Here is a 25,843-nt window from a genome sequence, read left to right on the forward strand (position 1 = left end):
GTGGGAAATAACATGACTAGATGGCTTTTTAAATTGCTTTTCTAAAATTTTATTTATAAAAATAAAATAAAAAGCAATAAAAAAAGCCACCTAGGGGCGGGATAGGGAGGGTGGGAGGGAGACGCAAGAGGGGGGAGATATGGGGATATATGTATACGTATAGCTGATTCACTTTGTTATACAGCAGAAACTAACACACCACTGTAAAGCGATTATACTCCAATAAAGATGTTCAAAAAAAGAAAAGTAAATAAATAAACAATAAAAAAGCCACCTAGTCATGTTATTTCCCGCTTCCCTAGCCTCATTTCAGGTCCCTTGCCACATCCCTAAGTTCTGGTGACAACAGCCTTCTTTTGGCTCTTCCAATGCACCAAGCTCCTTTACACAGCACTGCGGTGCTCCTACCTCTTCACCCAGGAACTTCTAGTGTTATTTCTGGCCTTTGCTTAAAATTCATCACCGAGAAAGAATGCCACTCCACAATGACATCACTGTCTTATTAAAATAGGAGGGCAGGTGTGAACACGTGACTTTGAAAATTTTTTGGTTGAGACAAATACCCAACGATTACAATTTTTTGTGCATATTCAAAATAAAACATGAGCTAGACCATGTCCAATAATATAATTACAGTAAACAGCACAGCAGAGGTCTTCCTTACCCAGGTTTCTTTCTGATGAGAGTCTATAAACAGCAGATGTGTGGCCGTGAGATACAGGGTTCCTGTTAACGACTTGTTGCTCGTACTGAATCGGTCGAGCAATTTCACTTGCTCAACCTGAAAAAGAGAAAGGTGTTATTTCTCATTTCAAAAGTCGTATAAATTCTTTTTCTGTTATCCCAGCATTTAAATGTACATTTTCTCCTTCTGTTCAAAAACATAAGTTTATTTAAGATTGAAAGTTAAATTGCACATATCTTGGGGAACATATAAACCACCAACAATATAAGTATTATTAATATTTACAGTGACAAATATAACCAATAGAGAAGAACTCTGTAAAAAAGGTAACATAAATATGGAAGGGAATGGGCTTCCCTGGTGCCGCAGTGCTTAAGAATCCGCCTGCCAATGCAGGGGACATGGGTTTGAGCTCTGGTCTGGGAAGATCCCACATGCCGCGGAGCAACTAAGCTTGTGCGCTACAACTACTGAGCCTGTGCTCTAGAGCCCTCAAGCCACAACTACTGAGCCCGCACGCCTAGAGCCCGTGCCCTGCAACAAGAGAAGCCACCGCAATGAGAAGCCCGCGCACCACAACGAAGAGTAGACCCCGCTCGCCGCAACTAGAGAAAGCCCGCATGCAGCAATGAAGACCCAATGCAGCCAAAAATAAAATAAATAAGTAAATGAATTTATTTAAAAAAGAAATATGGAAGGGAACAGCGAGGATATGGTATAAACAAGCATAAACGTTTTTTGTATCCAAGAATCAATATCTTTTATTAAAAGCTGGCAAGTCAAGAAATAAATAAGGTTATTATCCAGAGTTAGGAAACTAAAATACCAGAAAAAAATCAATCAGGAAACAGTTAATAGGTTGCAGCCTACAACTTACTCTGCTCACGTCTGCACCCAGGATACTGCTCTGTGTCCAGCCCTGTGCTTTTACTCACCCCGTCCGCCCTGCCAACAGGCTCTCCTGCTCAGCTAAGTGAGAGGCATTCTTCAGGGCTCACTGATGTCCTGTCTTTTAACAGGAAGGCTTCTCAGTTAATTAATTAATTACTAATGTCAGCTTTGTATTTCTTCCTGGCTCTGCACTCCCTGGCATAGATTATGTTACATGTTGCTCCCTCGCCCTCTACAGCTGACGCAGTGAAGTACATAGTACATCTTTATTGATAGTACATACACAGACACACACGAACACACACACACACACACACACACACACACACACACACACACGGGTGCCACTGGAGAGAGGGTTAGAGTTGGCCAAGAATTTGCAGGAGACCACTGTTTTGAACAGACAGTATTTATTACTCTTCATTCGTATGGGGGGGGAGTAAAATAACCATTACCAACTTAAAAACATTAATCCACAGCTATAGCAGCAGGTTGTAGACAGTTCTTTAAATCGTGTGTTTTCAAAACCACATAGCTAACCATTATCTCATTAATTCTATGCCTTTACCTCATATATATTTTCTTTTCTCTTACTAAACCTGAAGGAAAAAATGCCCCCTCTATGATTTCCAAAATAATCAATAATTACCATTTAAAAGACTAATCAGGGACTGCCCTGGTGGCGCAGTGGTTAAGAATCCACTTGCCAAGGCAGGGGAAACGGGTTCGATCCCTGGTCCGGGAAGATCCCACATGCCGCGGAGCAACTGAGCCCGCGCACCACAACTACTGAGCTTGCACTCTAGAGCCCACGAGCCACAACTACTGAGCCCACGTGCCACAACTACTGAAGCCTGCGTGCCTAGAGCCCGTGCTCCGCAACAAGAGAAGCCACCGCAATGAGAAGCCCGCGCACCGCAATGCAGAGTAGCCCCTGCTCACCGCAACTAGAGAAAGCCTGCACACAGCAATGAAGGCCCAATGCAGCTAAAAATAAATAATAAATAAATTTAAAAGAAAGAAATATAAAAAAATAAAAGGCTAATCAGCTCCTCCTCCAAGATATTCAATGCCATAGTTTTTTTTTAACTTATAACAGTATCCATTCAAATAAGTTAAAATTTAAATGTAAAAAAATATCTGGTTTTGATACAAAACTTTATCTGCATGGGTACGGCAATGAATTGAGTTTTAACACCTTCCTCTGGAAACTTAGAGACATGATCTAACAATGTATTCTAGCTCCAGTCTGAGAGCTGATTTGAGAGACAAAAACTGTCAGATCGTCACACACTGTCCTTTAAGACAACAGGAAAACGTCCTTCTTATAAACCTGAATGAAGACTGGAAATCAGCATCTATTTCATTGCTCAGGACCATTTCTTCCTTAAATAAAAATGTAACTTTATTATACCACATACTTCTCATCAAAACTTAAACACTTTAAAACAATGGGATCAACTACTGTTGCCTCGTTAACTGTATGAGGTTCGGCTGCAAGGAAAGTCTGGCCAACCAACAGCGACCCCAGAAATATTTATCTCACCTGTCTTATTTCCTGCAGCAATTAAAACAAAGTGTTAACGGCTCTAGAGAAAAGAGAACTGATGAATATATATGGAGATAAAGGTTATCATAAGGTATCAACTCTACTCAAGCAAACAACCTGTGCCAACGTCACTATGCTGCACTTCAGATACCCCCAGAGAAGAGAAAAAAGTGTACTGACATGTAGTTTACAAAGGCGGGCCGGCATGGGGCGGCGGGCTGATTTTATTACCATTGAATTCAACAGTAAGTTTGTTTTTTACAAAAAAGTCCACATGAAGGGTTTGAATCTGTGGATTTTAAAAAGATCATAAATATTTCTTGTTTCCTCCAATCACAAGGCTTAAATAATAATTTCTCTACAAGGACAAAACCGTGTACACACGATTCTCTACATGCAAGACAATCACACCCTCTTCATCTGGATCTTGACCCTCTCTTGCCCATCCCCTACTTGCTACTACTACTCTTCAGGGCTCCATTCTCTATAGGCAAACTCAACCACTGTCACTGTTGTAGTCTGTATGTTAGCGACTCCCAAAACCGAATGTCCAGCTCTGCTCTCTCCTGAGTTCACACTGTCTGCTGCACACACAACAATAAGAGTTCCTGACGTAGTGCTGAGGTCTTATCATATGGTCAGTACCACAATAAGTGTTTAAATGAACACACGACTTTTTTTAATGTTCACAACCCCCGTGCGGTAAGTACTATTACTATCCCCATGGAAACTGAGAGGTAGGTTAGGGAAATGTGCTAGCGTCAGCTGGGGAGTGGAACAGCCCAGTCTTAACCCTACATCAGAGGTCTGATTCCCGCCGCTCTATCCTGCTCTACTGGGACATCTTAAGGGGCATGTTAAGCATACTGAGAACGAAACGGATTTCCCCTGACCTCTCACAAATATGTTCCTAATGCTGTATTTCTGGACTGAGTTAATGGTACTCCATCCTCACCCACGCTAGAAACCTCAGATCCATCCTATGACTTCCTGACCCCTAACATTCAGTGAATCACAACGTCTACCAATTTTATGGCCTGAATGTACATATATATATATATATATGTATACACACACACACACACATATATATATATATTTTTTTGGCTGTGCCGTGCGGCATGAGGAATCTTAGTTCTTAGTTCCCCAACCAGGGATCGAGCGTGCACTCCGAGTGGAAGCGAGGAGTCCTAACCACTGGACCACCAGGGACGTCCCATGGTCTAAATATGTTTAAATTCTGCTCCATCCACCATTTTTCAAGTGTTCCCACAGCATAATGGAAGTGTCTGTTCAAGGGTCCATCTCTCCCGCCAAGGCTGTAGCATGTCCAGGGCAAGGACTGTCTCTTGTGTCTGAATACCTAAGGGCTAGCACAGCACCGGACACAGTAAATGTTTGTGGAACTAGGGCGAACTGCCACAGAGAAATTCCCCACGGGGAGAAACAGAAGGTGCCCGAAATTCACCAGTGGTCTCTCTTGCTGAAGTCATCAAGGCATTTATTAAATAGAGTTCTTTATAACATTATACTGTTCCTCACTTCTCTCTGCCACCTTTTCCCTACAAAGTAGGTGAACGGTAGACACCCATTCGGTAACTTATGAACAAATCTAAAGTATACAAATGACTAACAGAGTGTACAGTTACAGTTCAGTTCCTTTTTTTAAAATAAAAGTGTGGACTCTCAGCCCCCTACCCCACTCCTCATTTCTTCCTCTAGGGCTGTACAATGTTCCATGCTTCTTTCTGGCTGGGTGTCTATCGAGATTGGAAATTCAGGTTGATAATACTCTTCCTAACGCTTTAAGCCTATTTCTTGATTTCTCCTAATTTCTACATCCAAAATTTTCTGAAATTCCCTTGGTTAGAGCTTTAATTTGGGTTAAACATACAAGTTTCAAAGCCTAGCTGTTCATCTGAATCATCTCCGAAACTTTACAAAAGTACAAATCCCACCTCCCACCTCCCACCACAGAATCGTCTCAGGACACGGAGACCAAGAATCTGTATTTTTAAGAAACTCACCAGATTGTTCTTGTGCACCTGATACTCCTTCTAATGTTAACTCCAAATGAATCCCTCTTGCTCTCAACTCACATTAGGCTCTGTTCCTTCTCTATCTTTGCACTCTCTCCCCAAACAGTTAAGGCTCCGGCTTGCCTCATCCTCCCACTTGTTAAAAGAGCTTCTTACAACTTTAGCCATTTAAAATACACCCCTGCGTTCCGTGTGCATGCACACACCCCACACACGTCTTTGAAGAACCTGGGAAGAAGATGCACATAAATATACAGAAAGAGAGTTTGCTAATTCGCCCAAAAATACACTGGCTATCAGCTGGAGGTCAATCTGTCTGGGTTTCATTTTCTTTATCTGTAGAATAAGGACAATAATCTCAACCTCAAGGGCTGCAGAAAGGCTGGATAACAAATGTCAGGTACTTTACCCCAAGTCTGCTTGACAGATAGTAAGCAATAAAGTGCTCAAATAGATGTTTAACAAATTACTATTGTTAGTAAGCTGATAAGCTAAGTCGAGCCCTGATGGTCCTCTGTATTAAACTACTGCCCAGTGAAGTTCAAACAGAGAAAGGAAGGAAGAGGTACATGGACTCCAAAAGCAAACGCACTATTCTAATGTGCTCTATGGGCAGGAAAATCTATGCTTTCCTAATGTAAGTGTCAAAAGCAAAGATCAACAAAATTTTCTTGACTAATCCAGAGAAAACACAGAATTCTCAATACAGGAGGAAAAATGTAAAAGGGGAGACATAATATTTTACCTGATGAAAAAGAAACACCTGTAAAGGTAGAGAAACTGCGGCAGGTAAAGGGACACGAGTGGAGGACTGTAGGCACGGCAGTCTGTGCTCAGATGGGGGTTTTAAGAAGATCTTTCCAATGGCAACATGGAGAGAACGCTGCGTTGGGAAGAGTCTGCTAGTGCAGCGGGCAGGCGAGAGGCTGCTGAAATAACCTAGGGGTGCCTGGGAGAGACATGACACGGGCCTGGAGGATAAGGAGGAAGCCCACCTGGGGGCAATAACTGATGTGAGAAGTAAAGGAGGAGAAACGGGCTTCTTGAGATGTTAGCTTGTCACTGGTGGCCATTCGCTAGGACAGAGGATCAAAGGGAATGTAAGTGTGAGGGAAAGAGAGTCTATCTCAACTGTAACAATCTGAGGATTATTCATGACCTTAGTAAATGGAGGATTCTACTCAAATCGAGGCCACATAACAGAAAATCATGACATTTCTCCTTCCATATGGCAACCTCTATGTGGATGTGACAGATAATAAATCTGAAATTATTCAAAAACATTTATTTACTACTTAAAGGTCTGGAGAATATAGAAGATCTTCTGAGAAAACACAGATTATTCTGTTCTTGGCTGAAAATCCTAAGATAAATATTAAAAACACAGAAATCGGATCTTTTTCTTTGCTAAAACCATCAGCATACAAATTTCCAACCACAGACTTAGCCAGTTTCTCAACACCAACTGCTGCTTCTTATTTCCCCCCTTCACCGAGGAACTGAAAGTACTTTACAGATGTCGCTACAGATTTTTCCCAGTGTTTTCCTGGAAGTGTTCTCTGTCAGATATTTAGGCAGCACGTGTCTCTCTCCCCCCTCCCCTCCCCACCCTCTCTCTGTCATCACTAGCCCTGAGGAAATGCCAGCACATCACTTTATGGGCCATTTAGGGGAACTGTGGCCAACTCTGGGCCTGCAATAAAAGGTGGCCTAATGGTGTCTACGGCAAGTTCACATTTCAGCTGACTACAAAGCTGGAAATGAAAAGCACAGGGAGTCACACATACACGGAATCACATTCTGAAAATGCAAGACACCCATCTGCCCCTAAGAGGGATAAGCGGGCCTCTGGGACAGAAGGGACCAATGGCCTCCCCCAAGGTTCTGTGACCACCAGCTGTATGTACCCACTCTGCAGCTACAGGCCGAGGCCAGTGAAGCAGGAAACGCCCTGTCAAGGCCTCTCTGGCTCCGCGTGGTCCCTCCTGACAGCCAGGCCTCCACCTGGGACTCCTGTAATCATTATTCCACACTCAGAGCACTGACACCATGCCAGGAATTAGCTATCAGAAAGCAAGAGCACCAGGAGGGATAGACTAGGAGCTCGGGATTAACATGTACACACTACTATATATAAAACAGAGAGGCAACAAGGACCTACTGTACACCACACGACACTGTACTCAACATTTTATAATAATCTATAAGGGGAAAGGATCTGAAAAAGAATACATATATATATATATATTATATACACATATGTATAACTGAATCACTGTGCTGTACACCTGAAACTAAACAACGCTGTAAATCAACCACACTCCAATTTAAATAAATAAATGAAAATAATAAAATTTTAAAAAAGAAAGGGCATCACGTTGCCTTTGTGAAGTGGAAGGCAAGCATCAAAAGGGCAGAGGCCTTTGACCTTTTTTCTGGCCACGTATTCCCCAGCACCGACGACACAGTCTGGCTGCATAAATCACCAAATGGAACAGACCAGAAACCCAGGGGCACTTTCCAGCCCCGGCCTACTCTGCGCTCCTGCAGCACTGGACGGGCTGCACTCGGGGGTCACCAGCTCTGGACGGGCGTCCCTAACCACCTCTTTCCAGCTGTCCTCTCCCAGGCCCGGCCCAGCACCCTCCACAGGATTTCACCACCATCCACCATGGTACACATCTGACTCACTACTTTGTTGATTGTTTCGTCTTCCCCAGCTAGAAAATGAGTTTTCAAAGGGCAGGGATTTTTGTGGTTGATTCAGCACCATTTCCTCAGTACCCAGAACAGTGCCTGGCCCTGGGAAAAGGAAGGAGCAGAGGCGGGAGCAGGGGGGCAGGGGGAAGCAAAGAAGGAAACGAGAACCGGCAGGGCTGTGCCCGCCCGCCTGGGACTCTCCTCTCCCCTCTGTCCCTAACACTCCTTCCCTGGCCCCTTGATGAGTAGCCCCAGGGCTCGGCCTTCACACTCTTCTCCAGCCTCTGCATGCCCTCCCGGCATAAACGGACCCTCAACGGAAGATCTCAGTGATCCCCTAAACGCCCACCACTCGCGAGCCTACATCTCCGGGGCACACCTTCTCCCTGACTCCAGACCCTCGTGGTCAGCCACCTGCTAGACACAGGGCTCGTCCATCCCTCCCTTCCCTGCCTGCTCACACCGACCCACCTCCCTCCTCTAATCTCCTGACCTGACGCAGGGGAGTGTGGCAGCTAAGAGAACAGCACAGACCTGGCTTCAAGTTCCCAGCTCCACCTCTTCCTTGGTGGAACCAGCTGTTTGAGCCAGGACAGGCTATTTCATTTGATCTCTGCAAGAGTCACTTCCCCAGCTGCGTAAGGGGATAATACCAGTGGCAGTCAACGTAGCACTCTGCGTGGGGAGCACTCAGGTGCTCCTGAAAACGTGCTGGCTCTTATTTCAAAGACAAAATATCATCGGTCTCCTTGTTCTTGATCCATTCTCAGTTTTGCACACCCTCGCTCTCCATGACATGTAACATATATTTGTACACACACACGTACGACTGATCTCACACTCCAACGACAAAAAGGGCGAGCAAGCCAAGAACAAACTGAGCATTACTGTTGAAATAACTCAATTTGAGTCCCAAAGGGGTCAGATTTCCATGGGACAGTCCATGCTTTAACCTGCTCTAGGAAGCAGTCTTTCATACACGGATAGCTGAGGAAAACATCCTTCCATTCCATTCCGTAAAGTTCCACTCACATTAGAACAATACCATCGGCATCAACAATGATGTCAGCCGAAGCACCGGAGCCTGGCGGGGAAAGGAGGAAGACACACAGCTCCCATTGTTTCTGTGCAAGACTCGCTCCTATGGCAAAGTTGGAGCTCAAAGTGAGAGGCAGCAGCTACACTGCTGATGCATATAGCCTGGAAATGCACTTTCAAAATTGCCAAGTCAGACTTGACATCTTTATTGACGCTGTACAGTTGTAAACCAAATGTGACCAAAACACGATGATACATCTGTTCCTGAATCTTAGAACTATAAAGCCACTTAATTAGTAGTCAACTAAAATACTTTATCTGATATATCTCTGGTTAGTAAGCAATACTTTTTAAAAGTGACTAAAATCAGCACAAAAAAACAACAGCATATAAATATGATTTACTTATGTCAAGAAGAGGTTTGGGGAAGGAAAAGCTCTTAGAATTATTATTAAGATTCCTGAATTAATATTAACACATTTGAACAAAACAGACTGAAAGCAGAGAGATGATGGAAAGGTCATTATGTAGACTATGGAGTTAGACAAACCTCTACCCCCTCATGAGCTAAGTGGGCACTCAAGCCGATTTCCTCATCTGTAAATGGAGATAATGTCCCAACTGGCAGCGTCAAGAAATTAGTGATAATTCTGTACAAATTAACATATTTGTGAACTGTAAACACTGTGAAATCATACTGTCGAGTTGGCTATACTGATATACAGTTGCTCAATAAATGGCAATCATTACTTTAAAAATACAGTGGTCTGAACAACACAGAACAAGTCACTAGTTACACAGCACTACTTACAGTCAATTCTTGATCGTGACTAAACTACACAGAGTTCAAAACAGCTAAATAAACTGAAAGAAATTCGTTTCTAGTTTTCAAATGCAATTACTTTTGCAGCAAATCAGCTGTCCAGGTGAAGGCTATGCATAATAGAAACAAAAAGTTGGCTATGTTCAAATCGATCTTTTAAGAATAAGTTATAATTTAGGAAAATATTATAGTCTACACAACAATTCTCAGAATGCATTGTGAGGGCCATGCCCGCCCTGCTCACTGCTGTGTGCCTGTACGGTGTCTGTAAAGTGCCTGACACGTAACAGGTACCTAGTAAATATTTGTTTAATTGCAGTCTACATACAGCCACTTAAGAGAGCAGGAGTGGTCTAATGCTAGAAAAATAACCCAGAGTAATAAAGGAGCACAGTAGAAAATTAATCTTAATACGAAATTAGTCAGAAATCTTTTAGTCCTTAAAAAACATTATAAAAAGACCTTACTAAACCACCAGCATGGGCCCACTGTGAAAGGGTAAGACTAAATCAGAAAACTAAAGAGAAGTCCATCAACTGGTCGTTACAGAGGAACATCAGGCCAAATGAAAGTCACCAGAAAGAATCGTAAGGGAGTAAGGGAGGGCTGCTATGACTATAGAAATAAAAACAAAGATATATACTCATCATAAATTTCAGGTGGAAAGACTTAAAATAAGCCAAGGGAACCTAAAGATTTTCTAACATTCTGTTCCCTCTTACCAATCCCGAGGAATGAGATTTGTTCTGATTAAATTCAGCTCACTTTTACTGTTTTCCTGTTACATGTTCCGCACTGTAGCAAGCACGATGAAAGGTGCAAAGATGGGGTTTAATTTGGCACAGAAGGAAGTCACGCGCATACAGCTCCTATCTGTGTGCACAGATAGTACAAAGACATCTGGAACCTGGGAACCAGGACCAGACCCTGATCTGATGCCTACTCTAGTCCGCTGCACCTTCTACTAGTTCGGTTATTTACTTAATCACCCTTCTATCTTCAAACTTTAAGCGGCAGCAACTTGAATTCTAGAGTTACTTTACTTTTCTGCTCTTAAAGACACAATGAGAAACTTTTTAAATGGCGTTACTTTTTAGCATCTTTAATTTTATTAGATATAGTACGTGCCATGTTAAAAAAAGTTTTAATATAAATCCATGTCCATCTTAAAAAAGTTTGTGAAACATCTGAATGACATAGATCTCACGTCTTCCCTGGAACAAATGAAGAAGACGGATGTCTGCTCTTTCCCTAAATGAGCTATAACTTGAGGATGGGCAGCAACTGACCGATGGTTTCCGCAAAACCCGGAGAGTCAAGGTTCACAGTGGTCCTCGTCCCGATTCTGTCAGGCTCTGCGCGGAGCTTAAAAACATGCTATTCAGTTCTGACCTCGACTTGTTTCCTGCCCTCTCAAAGTGGAAGCTGAACTTCAACGTTGTCGGTAAAGTAACTTGGCAATATTTTGAGGTCACTTCCGTCCGTGTTCACAGTTGTACCAGAACCATAAGAATATGTTTGTTCTCAGAGTAAATGCACACAAAACTGAAAATCACACACAAAACTGAAGCACGGGATTTAATCAGCTCAGCTGGAGAGCATTTCCATCAGCCGTCCTCCGTAACTCGTCTGCCCAGCTGACTTGCCACTAAAAACACCCAAGTGTGAAACGGAGCCGGAAACCCCAAAACCCCAGGGAAGTGAGGTGGAGCCCAGCGCCGGTCCCAGCTCCCCCGACGCCTGCACCGAGCATCCGTGACCCGGGACCGCAGGACCCGAGCAGGGGAGGTGCACCGGCGCCCAGGTGTGTTCCGGGCTACCAGGCCGCAGCAGCCCCGACTCCGCCCAGGAAGCCGCAGCGCTGGGGGTCGGCCGCCGGCCCCACGGAACGGACCCCAGACCCTCCGCACCCAACTCCGGACCAGAACCCCGCCTCACGCCCGCCCAGGCCGCTCCGCGTCCCCGGCCCGTCCGCCGGCCAACCGCGTCCCGCCGCCCACGCCAGTCAAACCGCCCAGCGGCGAGCGGCCCTCCGCGCGCCCACCTTGGTCGTACGGATGTGCTCCATCCCGAAGACGCGTCCGCCGGCGGCCGCAGCACCTGCGCACCATAGAGCGGATATCCCGGGCCGCGGCGCCCCTGACCCGGCAGGCACCACCTCCAGCCGGCCGCGCCCACCGCGCACGCGCAACTCGCTCGTCGTCTCCTGGAAACACTTCCGCAAACCGGGGCCGCTGAGAGGGCGCTGCGCGGTGGGCAGAGCGGCGGCGGCGCTGAGAGAGCGGCTACGGTACCGCCTGGGGCCGCCGTGAGAACCACAGCGCCTCCTGTCGGTGGAGGCCTTCCAATCCCCGAGAGAGCGCGGTCCTCTCCTGGGAAACTGGCCGGCAATTCTCCCCCGTGGACAGGGTCGTGTGGACGTGCTGTGAGAAGAGAATTCGGTGGGTGAGGGCGAGACAGGGTGACACCAAATTTCAGTACTTCGTCTTTTGTCTGAGCTGCAGTTCTTCTCACAAGAATCTACTCTAAGGAAATAATCAGATACATTTATTGTAGCCTTATTTGAATCCATCACAATCTCCAATATTATGGGATTGTTATGTAAAGTGTGGTATGTCCATACACTGTTGATATCAGCATACCTTAAAAATTATGTGAGTAGGGACTTCCCTGGTGGCGCACTGGTTAAGAATCCGCCTGCCAGTGTAGGGGACACGGGTTTGAGCCCTGGTGCAGGAAGATCCCACATGCCGTGGAGCAACTAAGCCTGTGCGCCACAACTACTGAGCCCGCGAGCCACAACTACTGAGCCTGCGTGCCACAACTACTGTAGCCACGTGCCTAGAGCCTGTGCTCCACAACAAGAGAAGCCACCACAGTGAGAAGCCCGTGCACCACAACAAAGAGCAACCCCCGCTCGCTGCAACTAGAGAAAGCCCGCGCACAGCAACAGAGACCCAACACAGCCAAAAATTAATTAATTATTTATTTTAAAATTATGTGACTAAAAGTAAAAGCTGAACAAACTGAAAAATCAGCAACTTTATTTAGATCTAGGAGAGAACTGAGGTCACAGGGCAAACCACTGACCCCCAAATTAGAGAGAGAGAGAGACAGACAGACAGGCAAGTACAGAGAACAACACCTTATGGGAGCAGAAACCCACCAGCAGCAACCTCCCTGGGAACCAGTGCCGGGCAGGTCGTTTCACCCAGCACATAGTGTCCGACTATCCAGGAGACAAGACATACTAAAAGGCAAAAACACAGTTTGAAGGGAAAGAGCAAGCCTCAAAGCCAGACTCAGCTATGGCCTAGATTTTAAAATTATCAGACTGGGAATTTAAAACAATTAGGATTAATAGGCTAAGGGCTCTGCTGGGTAAAGTAGACAGAATGCAAGAACACACAGGCAATGTGGGCAGAGAGATGGAGATTCTAGGAAAGAACCAAGAAGAAATGCTACAGGTAAAAAGAACGACAAGAGAAATGAAGAATGCCTTCGATGGGCTTATGAGTAGAACACATGTGACGCAGGAAAGACTCTCTGAGCTTGAGGATACCTCTATAGAAGCCTCCGAATCTGAAAAAGAGAAAGGAAAAAGACTGGAAAAAAACAGAACAGAATGCGCAAGGATTGTGGGACAACTACAAAAGGTGTAACATACATGTAATGGGAATATCTAAAGGGGAGGAAAGAGAGAAAGGACCAGAAACAAATATTTGAAACAATAATGACTGGAAATTTCCCCCCAATTAATGTCATACACCAAACCCTCAGAGAACACCAAGCGGGATAAATGCCAGAAAAACTACAATCATTCTCGAACCATAGAAAATCAAAGATTACAAACAGAAATCCTGAAGAAGGCAGGGACGGGAGAAACCCTTATCTATAGAGGAGCGAGGAAAAGAATCAGATCTGACTTCTCATCCGAAAGCAAGCAAGAAGAGAGGGGAGTGAAATAAAGGGTTAACAGAGGAGTCCACCAACCTAGAATTCTGTACCCTGTGAAATGCTTACATATAAGTGAAATTAATGACAACAGTGAAACAAGGGGCGGGAGGGAGAAGCTAAGATTAGTTTATTAGAAAGTACTCACACTTCAAAAACAAGTTATGCTGTAGAGGAACATTACATAACAAAAGTGTTGATGCTGAATTACTGAGTGAAAAATAAAGCGGCTATAGAATGGTAGGTTCAATGTGAGTGTGTTGGGTCATTTTTATTTATTTAAAACGAAATACTGGGGCTTCCCTGGGAGCACAGTGGTTGAGAGTCCGCCTGCCGATGCAGGGGACGCGGGTTCGTGCCCCGGTCCGGGAGGATCCCACATGCCGCGGAGCGGCTGGGTCCGTGAGCCATGGCCGCTGAGCCTGCGCGTCCGGAGCCTGTGCTCCGCAACGGGAGAGACCACAACAGTGAGAGGCCCGCGTACCACAAAAAACAACAACAACAACAACAACGAAATACTTAACATTTTTAGATGGTTAGGATAACAGGTGATTTTTATAATTCCTCTGTTTCAGCCATGCTGAAGTGCTTTCAGCCTGGAGTGATCTTGCCCCCAGGGGACATTTGGGACATCTAGAGACATTTTTGGTTGTCACAACTAGGAGTGTGTGTCGGGCGGTACTACTGGCATCCAGTGGGTAGAGGCTGGGTCTGCTGCTGAGCACTTTAAAATACACCAGACACACCCCGCACCCAACCACCCACCAAAGAATTATCCAGCCCAAGACCTCAGTAGTGCCGAGGCGGAGGAGCCCTGCTCTATGTTCTCCAAGTGTTCTGTCCTAAGCCGCTTCACTCTGTTGTAACTACAAAATGCTATTTTTAAAACATCATCACCATTTTTACATCATCTTTCTTACTATGTTTGGTGCTACAAAGACCTCTCTACCCTCTAGGTTTTCTTTTCTAATTAAAATTTATGTTTTATTTTGCCAGTGTTTCATTCATTTATTTTATTCAAGTCGTCTTGGTGTTGCTTTGTTTTGAGTGCAGGCTATGTTTCAGACAGATTTTCAAAGCAATGGAGATACTCACGGGGAATACATAATGAGGATAAGATTGCACGACCTAGAAAACAGCCTCGTACAGTATCACATCCAAAAGACACAAATCCGGCTAAAAAAAAAATTGAAAACTAAAGCAAGTCTTTTCCAGAAGATCTTCTGAAAAAGCAGAAAAGGGTGAATTATATTGCATAACATACATCAAGACTTCCTTGGTAAAACCTCTTTTTGTATTATTTTCCCTCAGATTTTTGTCATTTTCTCCATTCCACATCCCCAAACACGTTATCCTCACAACATTATCTCCCTCGTCCCTTATCATTTCTCACTTTGTCTCTTTTACCAATTCTCATAGAAGGGTAATAATAATCATAACTAACGCTTAAATGATTACCAGGTGGCAGAAAGAGTACTAAGTGCTTTACCTGTACTATGGGGAAAATACTATCACCTTCCTCATTTTAAAGATGAGGAAAGTGAAACACAATGAAGTTAAGTAACTTGCCCAATATCACACAGCAGATAAAGCCTAGATTCATGAGATAAAGCCAGACAGCCTGACTCTAGATTCTGTATTCTTAATACTATTCTATATCGATTTGTTTTTCAAAATCCATATAAAAGTTTCAGTTATGGTAATATGATAGGCTAGGAAATGACTCTGCTTTTTTTAAAAACTAAAATAGTATCTAAAATAGAAAATCAGGGCTTCGCTAGTGGCGCAGTGGTTAAGAATCCGCCTGCCAATGCAGGGGACACAGGTTCGAGCCCTGGTCCAGGAAGATCCCACATGCCGCGGAGCAACTATGCCCATGAGCCACAACTATTGAGCCCGCGTGCCACAACTACTGAAGCCCATGCACCTAGAGCCCATGCTCCACAATGAGAGAAGCCACTGCAATGAGAAGCCCAAGCACCACAATGAAGAGCAGCCCCTGCTCACCACAACTAGAGAAAGCCCGCATGCAGCAATGAAGACCCAACGCAGCCATAAATAAAATAAATAAATAAATAAAATATATTAAAATAAAATAGAAAATCAAATCCTGTAAAGCACCTATACTGTAACTGAGAAGAGAGTGAGGACTCACAAGTGCAAAATATAAGGGAAAGTGTGTACCCAGAAAGGTAAGCAGGATACGGAAATTCCTGCAAGAGGGCCATTTCCAAACCAGGTAAATTTAGTACCTGTTTTGATGTTCTCACAGGACTTAAAGTCCAGAAGTCAAAGTCTAGAGCCCACCCCATGGAGGAAGTACAATGGGGGACTCTCCCTACATAAAGCCTGGGCCAGAAGGAAACTCAACAAATCCAATGCCCAGAATACTGTGGGAAATTCACCTTGACGTTAAGAAACAGCAGGGGGGCAATAATCTCCTGTCTTGCAAATATTATAACCACAAAAATGTTATTAGATTAATTTGCAACCTAGATTCATACCACCTAAAGAACTTTCAGAAAAACTTCAAGTTGTGAATATAGTTTTAAAAGTTTGGGATTAGTAGTGCCTAGGAATGTTATTAAAGCAAACTCAAATCCTTTTTGGGTGGAATGCCACTCTACAATAGGTTTTAAATAATTCTTACAATTAGCTTTCCAAGGAAAATTGTTAGTCACAATAAAAGATAACTAGCACACAAGGAAACAATTCTCAAGAGATAATTTGCAAGAACAGCATGAGTGGCAATAAGAGCTTTTATAACTATCAGGCTTAGTTTATAAAACAATTATGCTCAATGCTCATTATGTTTAAAGAAATGAGTCATGATGAAAATATCTGCAGTGTATGGGAAGAACAGTGTCTTAATGAGCAGACATGAAGAAGAACCCAATAGAACTTTTATAAATGAAGCGCAAAAATTGAAATGGAAAACCCACTGAATGGGTTTAACAGATTAGACACAGTAGAAGAAAGAATTAGAAAACTGGAAGTTACTTTTGGAAATTACCCAGAAAGGATCACTGAGAGACAAAAAGATTGTAAATAGGAAACAAAAGTTAAGAGAAATGGAGGATAGCATGAAAAGATCTAACGTAAGTCTTGCCACAGTTTCACAAGAAGAGAAGGGGGAGAGAGAGACTGGGGCAAAGATAATATAATACCTGACATTTTTCAGAATGCATGGAAGACACCAATCCACAGAATATGGAAGCTCAACGAATTCCAAGAGGAATAAATAAAAAGAAATCCATGTCTAGACACACCGAAGTGAACTAGAATCACTATGGTGAATTTACTATGGTAACACCAAAGACAAAACTGGAGAGCTTAAAATCATCCAGACTAGAAGAGGAACAAATTACCCCCAGTTGATTAACAATTAAACTGACAGCTGACTTCTCAGCAACTGAGGAAGCCATATAACATTGGAATAGTATCTTCAATATGCAGAAGGAAAACGATGACAATCTAGAATTCTCTTCCCAAACTATCTTTCAAAAAATGAAAATGGAAAAAAAAAAACCCAGACATTTTCAAACAAAAAATACAGACTGAAAGAGTTTGCCATGACCCATATTAAAGCAAATTATTCAAAAGTATACTTAAGGATAAGGAAAATGATCACAGATGGAAGATCTAAGATAAAAAAGAAATGAAGTTTTTTGTTTTTGTTTTTAGAAGATGTTGGGGGTAGGAGTTTATTTATTTATTTATTTATTTTTGCCATGTTGCATCTTCATTTCTGTGCGAGGGCTTTCTCTAGTTGTGGCAAGCGGGGGCCACTCTTCATCACGGTGCGTGGGCCTCTCACTGTTGCAGCCTCTTGTTGCAGAGCACAGGCTCCAGACGCACAGGCTCAGTAGTTGTGGCTCACGGGCCTAGTTGCTCTGCGGCATGTGGGATCCTCCCAGACCAGGGCTCGAACCCATGTCCTCTGCATTAGCAGGCAGATTCTCAACCACTGCACCACCAGGGAAGCCCTGAAGTTTTTTTAATGTAAAGAAATTAGTAAATATAAACAAATATTGATGGCACAAAATTTTAATAAAGTTTTAAGAAGTTTAAAAAGAAAAGAATTCAAATATATGAGTTAGGCATGAGATAAAATACTGTAAAATACTTGTATTCTCTTGGAAGATAGTAGGAGTGTTTGTTAATTTTAGCCTTAAAAAGTTATATTTACATACGTTTTAATTTCCAGGGTAACTGCTAAAATATAGAAACAGCACAGAAGTTCCAAGTTAGTATGAGGAGAAAATGGAATTTTAAAAAGATGTATTTGTCACAGCTTAAAAAGAATATCAATAAATAAATTTAGCAAAATGTGTATAAGATCTCTACAGAGCGTGTTATAAAATTACCTGGATGGATGGACGGATGGATGGATGGATGGAGAGATAGAGAGTTAAAAAGATAGATACATAGATAGGTAGATAGATATTACACACACACACACACACACACACACACACACACACACACACACACACAGAAGACCTAAATAAATGGAGAGATGTACTTTGTTTACAGAATAGAAAACTCAATTTTGACAGTTTTTTGGAATACTGGTCAGATATTTTGTTGAATGCCCCTCTACTGGAATTTGTCTAAAGTTTTCCTCATAGTTAGACCAGGGTTAAGGGCTTTGTGGGAGAAGACCAGACAGATAAAATGCCGTTCTTATCACATCATAACAATATCAAGTCATATTGTCAATACGATTTATCATTGTTGTTGTACACCTTGATCGCCTGGCTGAGGTAGTGTTTGTCAAGTTTCTCCACTGTAAAGTTACTATTTCCCCCCATTTCTATCCTCTCCTCTCTCAAAGGAGCTCACTCTTCAAAGTCCATACTTAAGGAGGAAGGAGTTATACACCCCATCTTTGAGGGCTGAGTTTCTACATAAGTTGTTTGAAATTCTTCTGCACAAGAAAATTTTCTGTTCTCTCCCATTTTCTTATTTACTCCATCATTTGTTTGTATCAGTATGGGCTCAAGAATATTCATTTTATACTTCAGGCTATATTCTGATAGTTCTTCATTTATTTTCGTGCTCAAATTGTTCTCGTTTTGGCCATTAGCAGCTCTTTCACTTGGCTCCTCTGTCCCTTTGACATACCCCCATCAGTACTGGGGGTTTTCTTTGTTTGTTTTTAGCACTTCCTTACTTTCTGGAGCTACAAGAAGCTCCCACCTCATTTTGCATCTTTCCCACCCCAGCCCTTAGAATTAACTATTTCTCCAAAGAGCTCTGGTTCTTTTATTGAAGAATGATATTAGAATCCAAGATCTGGGCCTTAGGTAAGCCTTTTCCTACTGGAATATTAACAAGAGTTCTTTTTTTTTTTAAATTTGTTTATTTTTGGCTGCGTTGGGTCTTCATTGCTGCACACGGGCTTTCTCTAGTTGCAGCGAGCGGGGGCTACTCTTCATTGTGGTGCGTGGGCTTTTCATTGTGGTGGCTTCTCTTGTTGCAGAGCACGGTCTCTAGGCGCACTGGCTTCAGTAGTTGTGGCTCGCGGGCTCAGTAGTTGTGACACACGGGCTTAGCTGCTTCGCGGCATGTGGGATCTTCCTGGACCAGGGCTTGAATCCGTGTCCCCTACGCTGGCAGGCGGATTCTTAACCACTGCACCACCAGGGGAGCCCCAAGAGTTCTTTTTGTTTATATACATTTTCTGTTTGTTTGTTTTCTTTTCCTATCACCTTGTTCTGATTTTGTGGATCTCATCTCTCTAGGTACATAAGGTATTTGTTTGTTTGACTGTTTGTTTTTGCTTCCCAAATTATCTCCATTCCCTCAAGGTTTCTTTCTAGGTTTGTTGTTTTGGCTTCTGACTTTCATGTCAGAACTCTCCTCTAATATCTGATCATCTTTGATCATCCTTTCAAGTAGTAAAATGTTAATTGAGAACAATCTTTGTTGGAGAGCTTGATAATTGGCCAGGATTGCTACAGAATCATGGAGTGGCGATGTGGCACTTTTATTGGGGATCTTGCACATCACAACTTGAAGGTCTTGTGCATGGGAATGGACACAAGGAGCCCTGGGAACAGATGTCCTGTTAGCAGCAGTAGCAGAGCCTGAGTAGAAGCCCCAGTTGGACACCACACACAGGATGCAAATGATTCAGACCATCTGCTTCTCTGTTGCTAGCTCTCCCCCTGGTGAGAACTACAACATAACAAAGAGCCCCAATTCCTCTGTCACTACGAAGGGGTGGGTTCACTCAAGGGAGATGAGTAGACACTATAAAGGAGAAGAGTTTTGTTCACTGAGACTCATTTTTATTCTTACGAATGTTCATAAAGCATAGGGTCCAATTTAAGAGGACCTGTATGTGCACCAGTGTCCCTAAATTCTAACCTTCCCTAAAAAAGTTGGATCAGTAAAAATTACCAGAGTAAGTATTTTCTGCTGTCGTTATCACGTTACTTACGCAAACAGGTCACTTAATCCAGTTACAGTACCAACGGAGGAGTCCTCGAGACTTACAAGCTAACCTGAGGGAAGGCCAGCCAGCCAAGAAGAGTTCTGTCTCTTAGGGTTAGTCAGACTGGTGAATATCTAAATACCAGCTTGATCATTGGCCATGAGAAACACACGTTAAAGCGGACAGCGGTGAGGGTCAGCGTATTCTCTTCCTATAAAGCTAAGTGGACACTTTGCATTGAGAAGCTTACTTAGCATGAATGCGGGCAAGGGAAATGACCTAAATGATATGACAGGCTGTTGTCATCCAGCCAAGATCCTGATGCAGCTGTAAACCCATCTGTAGTTGTGATGTACCAACTACAAGACAAGAGAGCAGTGTTTCTGGGCCAGGAAAGCCTCTGGGGGCAGCCCTGATGTCTCATTATTACAGGGGTATGTTACATATCCCCAGTCTAGTTTCTGAACATCTCTGTGCTGAGACCCCATTTCTTTAGAAATGCCACCTGGTCTGCTAAGTTCCTATCAAGATGTAGCCTGGAAGCCATGCTATCTTTTGGAGGGAGTCTTAAAACATCTGTGCTTTGCTTAATTTTGTCTTGATGTATACATTTATAATTTCCTTTATTATCCAACTTCTAGGAGACACCTAGATTTTGCCTTATATGTGCCTACAAAGACTACTTAAAATAACATACTAGTTATTGATGACTTTAATAAAATATAATTTTCTTAATTGACCTTGCATTTAAAAATGGAGGGTTTTTTGCATCAAAAATTAACAAATACACAAAAAGCAGTAAGTAAACAATCATGGTGGTTTGAAATAATGAGGAATCAGTCTTCCACATTCATTTCTCCCTAATGCTTAGTGTTTCTTTTTACACTTTTTTTTTTTAAAAAACCCACTGAGTTCCCCTATAAAATATACAAGAGATGTCTGATGCTATGATTGTCATGTGAGAAAACATTTCATATTTTAAAATTAAATGTTAATGCTTTTATAATTATATTTACTGCTTACCGTCTAATGGGATATTATGAAAGCAATCACACTTCCTAATCTGGGTGTTTCTTAAATAGAAATAAATCATTAAAAGAGCAAGAATTGGCTGCATTTCTCAGCTTTTATTTTTAGGTGGATTACTGCAGAAGCTGAAGCCTATGCTCAGAATTCTTTCTGGAATCAAAGCTGTTTGAATCCAGATCTCCTATCTGCCCCTTATTAACTGTGAATCTAGTAAAATTATTTAATTTCTCCAACTCCTGGTTTTCTTTTCTGTAAATAGCAATGCTTACCTTTATCCCCTCCATCGAGTTATTTGTTTTGGTTAAGTGAAATAATGAACCCAGATCCGTTAAGCATAGCAGCTGGCCTTAATACATTCTATAAATAACAGTTGTGCGTACGTGTGTATCAGGCGTTCTTAACTGAGTGCACTGCATACTGTATCCCAGTGATCATAGTTGGTATTCTATAACCTGTGATTGAGGAGGCCCAGCCACGTGCATACCTCCAGGTTAGGCCACGTACAGGGCTGCTTCAGTCTCATGCTGAAGTTGAGACCTAGTATAATGTTTCCAGGTCAATGTGAACCTCACTCTCTCAGGATATGAGGGTTTGGAAGCTTGCCCCTTATTCTGTCTTGAAAGTTATTTGTAATTTTTCTGCTTTTCCTAACTGTGTGACCTTCTCTCTGAATCCTTTAGAAAGTGAATCTTGGTGATTTACCCCAGGGGCATATGTGTCTGCTCTTTCTGTCCATTTGCACCCGCTCTCAACTTTGGTCTATACAGTGGCCGGTCGTGCCCTACTCTGTGTAACCACTTTACTGAACCCTGGGCTCTTCAGGGGTGAAGTGGGCAGCAACTTTCTTTTTCTCCACGGCTGCCCTCCAAGCCTGCTTTGTCAGCTATCCTTTACCCTCTCCTCAGTAGGAGCTTGAGCTCGTAGAGAAGGACCGGTCATTCTTGGGTTTTAGAACAATCTGATTTTTAGGAGTTACAGGCTCATCGCACTTTCCCCCCATGTGCTTGCTAGCTCCTGCCTCTGCTCCCTGGGAATCGGGTCTTACTTGGCTAGCTCCATTATAATCTGGCATCCCTGATGTATGAAGGCCGCCTCTTTCTCCCTCGGGCACTCAGTCAATTAGTTAACCCTTCACTCATCCTCTGGGACCTCCAGACCGCCTCATTGCCTGAAGAAGGTACCACCCTCTCCAGTTTGTTTCTTTTTTTTTTTTTTGTGGTACGCGGGCCTCTCACCACTGTGGCCTCTCCTGTTGCGGAGCACAGGCTCCGGACGCGCAGGCTCAGCGGCCATGGCTCACGGGCCCAGCCGCTCCGCGGCATGTGGGATCCTCCCGGACCGGGGCACGAACCCGCGTCCCCTGCATCGGCAGGCGGACTCTCAACCACTGCGCCACCAGGGAAGCCCTCCAGTTTGTTTCTTAATGAGCTAGCTCTTGGTTTCCAACATACTCAAGGGCCGCTATTCCTCTTCTAGATTCGTTTGAAACTTCTCAGTATCTGTACAATATATCTGTCTTCTTATGTCTCCCCAACACGTACATACACTTGTGCTTGAACTCCGTTGAGAGGATTTCGATTGCTTGCAACCAAAAGAGGCCTAATTGAGGTATGGGAAAACAGATCAAAGGGAATTGGACAGGCCTGGGGGAAATTTTATCCATGCTACGGGAAAGTCTTAAGAATGCATTCCTGCTTCACAGAAGTGGATATTGGTCTACGAATATGTGCCAGAATATTAAATTAATATTATTAATATCAATTAATATTATCAATATTAAACAGCATTTATTGTTATATTCCAGTCCTATAGATGTTCTGGACCTTGGTTCATCTTGGATATTTCCTATGTTTCCCCGGTAACACGTGTAAAATTCATATTTTAGTGTGGATTCCTACTAAAGATGGTATCCTAAATTTAGAATAATAGGGACTCAACTATAATGGCTTAACACAGCAGTTGATTTTTCTCCGAAAAGAAATTGGATGGTAGGCAGACCAGGGTTGGTTCAGTGGTTCTATAACCAGTGTTCATACTGTTTTTCTGTTACATCCTCCTTAGCATATGACTTCCATTCTTAAGTTCCTCACGGCCCAAGATGGCTGCTGGAGAGCCAGCCATGTGTCTTGAGTTCCAGGCAGCAGGAAGAAAGAAGGAGGAGAAAGGCAAGAGGGATGTATGCCAGCTCTCTCCTCCTCTACATGAGCCAACGCTCATCTTGTGTCTCCCACTTACATCTAATCAGCCACATTTACCTGTAAAGGAAGCTGGGATTCTGGTTAGTGTGCCACTTTGAACAAAACTGGGATTATTATTATTTTTTAAATAAATTTATTTATTTATTTACTTTTGGCTGTGTTGGGTCTTCGTTGCTGCACTCAGGCTTTCTCTAGTTACGGCAAGCGGGGGCTACTCTTCATTACGGTGGCTTCTCTTGTTGCGGAGCACGGGCTCTAGGCTCACAGGCTTCAGTAATTGTGGCTCGCGGGCTCTAGAGCGCAGGCTCAGTAGTTGTGGTGCACGGGCCTAGTTGCTTCATGGCATGTGGGATCTTCCCAGACCAGGGCACGAACCCGCATCCCCTGCATCGGCAGGCGGAGTCTCAACCACTGCACCACCAGGGAAGCCCCCTAGAATTTTTTTACAGTACTATTGCCTTTCAGATAATTCAGCTTGATTATAACATTAACAATGTCATCACACAGCCAGTAAATCAGCAAAAGATGGGGTTTCTTAACAGAATTTTCACAATATAAAATATAAGGGGGCTTCCCTGGTGGCGCAGTGGTTGAGAGTCCGCCTGCCGATGCAGGGGACACGGGTTCGTGCCCCGGTCCAGGAAGATCCCACATGCTGCGGAGCAGCTGGGCCCGTGAGCCATGGCCACTGACCCTGCGCGTCCGGAGCCTGTGCTCCACAACGGGAGAGGCCACAACAGTGAGAGGCCCACTTACTGCAAAAAAAATAACAATAATAAGGGGAAGCAAAATGGCTTGCTATCGAATTTAGAATTCAAATCACTTGCTTCATCCTCAGAAAGAAGCAATTCACATAGAACTGATACATGGGTTCAGGTCCCATAATGCCCAGTAAGAGTATTTGGAAACATGCTTTGGAATAGGATGTTACTCTTGTCAGGAAAGGAAGGTAAAGCCAAATTCCAGTGCTCCATGGTTTTGCCTGGCTGGAAGGGGTTTTATCTTCCACAGGCATGAAGTTTACGTTATTGCCACCTTACTGTGAAGTTTTCAATTGAATAAACAAACAATTGGGCTTACAGAAACTGCTTTCTTTGGAATTTTATTCCTGTAGAGCATATGGGTGAGAATTTCTTTTCTTTTTGCTAATAGGACAAACAGAAGAAGGCATATAAGATTACAAAGCCTCTTTGAGGTCCAGTCTTACATTTGGTGCCTCTAGAGGCATGTGGTAGATTGTAATACTGTTTATCAAATATTCCAGTTTCCATTTCTGCAGTGCGCCTCTGTGTGGGATTTTGGGGTTTCTGCAGCAATAACTTAAACTACTCTGACAGATACAAGACAGAAATGCTGTACTAAAATTTTTTAAAAATAAAGTTTAGAAAATAGTTTGTCAATTTGAGTGGCTCCCCTCCAAAGTCTCATCTCTGAGCGATTTTCCCACTATTTTCTTTTATAAACTTATTTTTAGAACTGTTTTAGATTTACAGAGTTATTACAAAGAGAGGTCCTATATACCCTACACCCAGTTTCACCTATTATGAACGTCTTATATTCATCCCTACTACATATTTACATGCTCTTTCCATCCAGCTAATCTTACATGTGTTGGTAATTAACACATATGCATTTAAGTGCCAGGAATTTTGCTCTTACTAATTTTATGTTGGTATTCTTCAAAAGTTTTGGAAAGAATATGCAATGGAATTAACACATAGGTTGCCACTTTCTACCTTTTTACAAAAATCATCTGGATCTATCTTTTTTAGTTTCCAAGTCAAAAGTACCCTTTGATTTTATATCCCCAGTTCTCTTAGTGACCATCCTATACTCATCACTGATAATAGCATTCTCTAGACCACTGAAGCTCAAAAACCCCACAATATTTTTTCTCTTCCTGTTTAATCACTATGAACTTTTTCTTTATACAATAGTTCAAATATGTCCCTTTTCTTTTTTATCATTCCCACAGTGACTGCCATAATATTTGAAATGCATTTAATTTTTAAATTATACACAGAGATGGTGTATTAGTCTGCTCAAGCTGCAATAATAAAATACCACAGACTGGGTGCTTAAACAACAGAAATTCATTTCTCACAGTTCAGGAAGCTAAGTTCAAGATCAAGGTATTCATGGGCTCTCTTCCTGGTTTACAGACGGCTGCCTTTTGGATGTGTCTTCAGAGGCAGAGAAAGTGAGTTCTCCGGTGTCTCTTACTGTTAGGGAACTAATCCTATCATGAGGGTCTCACCCTCATGACCTCATCTAAACCTTACTACCTCCCAAAGGCTCCATCTCCAAATACCATCACATTGCGGGGTTAGGGTTTCAACATGTGGATTTTGGAGGGACACAGTTCAGTCCGTAGCAGTTGCCAATGCCCAAGATCAATGCAGGAGAAAGTGCTGCATTAAGGTGAGCTGTGAGACGTCAGGTTAGAAGGATCTGTGATGTGTAAGACTCTGAGCGCCACACGGGAAGTCCCACGG

The 25,843-nt window shown here is 43.1% G+C and overlaps 1 protein-coding gene across 6 annotated transcripts in view; it reads right to left on the reverse strand.

Moving 5' to 3' along the window:
* MTMR6 (myotubularin related protein 6) overlaps window positions 1–11,975 on the reverse strand; it is a 28,502-nt gene extending 16,527 nt beyond the window's left edge. For 4 of the 6 annotated variants that reach the window (XM_073794971.1, XM_073794970.1, XM_033843451.2 and 1 more), the window contains exons 1-2: window positions 11,770–11,975; window positions 665–781 (exon numbers count right to left, since the gene is read on the reverse strand). In XM_073794971.1, coding sequence (XP_073651072.1) covers window positions 665–781; window positions 11,770–11,793 — 141 coding nt within the window. In that variant the 5' untranslated portion in view covers window positions 11,794–11,975. The remainder of the gene's footprint in view (window positions 1–664; window positions 782–11,769) is intronic. The other 2 variants (XM_073794969.1, XM_073794968.1) reach the window with 1 other exon arrangement.
* Between the last annotated feature and the right edge of the window lie 13,868 nt (window positions 11,976–25,843).

This window comes from Tursiops truncatus, chromosome 18 (assembly GCF_011762595.2).
Source record: "Tursiops truncatus isolate mTurTru1 chromosome 18, mTurTru1.mat.Y, whole genome shotgun sequence".
Classification (NCBI taxonomy): Eukaryota; Metazoa; Chordata; class Mammalia; order Artiodactyla; family Delphinidae; genus Tursiops; species Tursiops truncatus.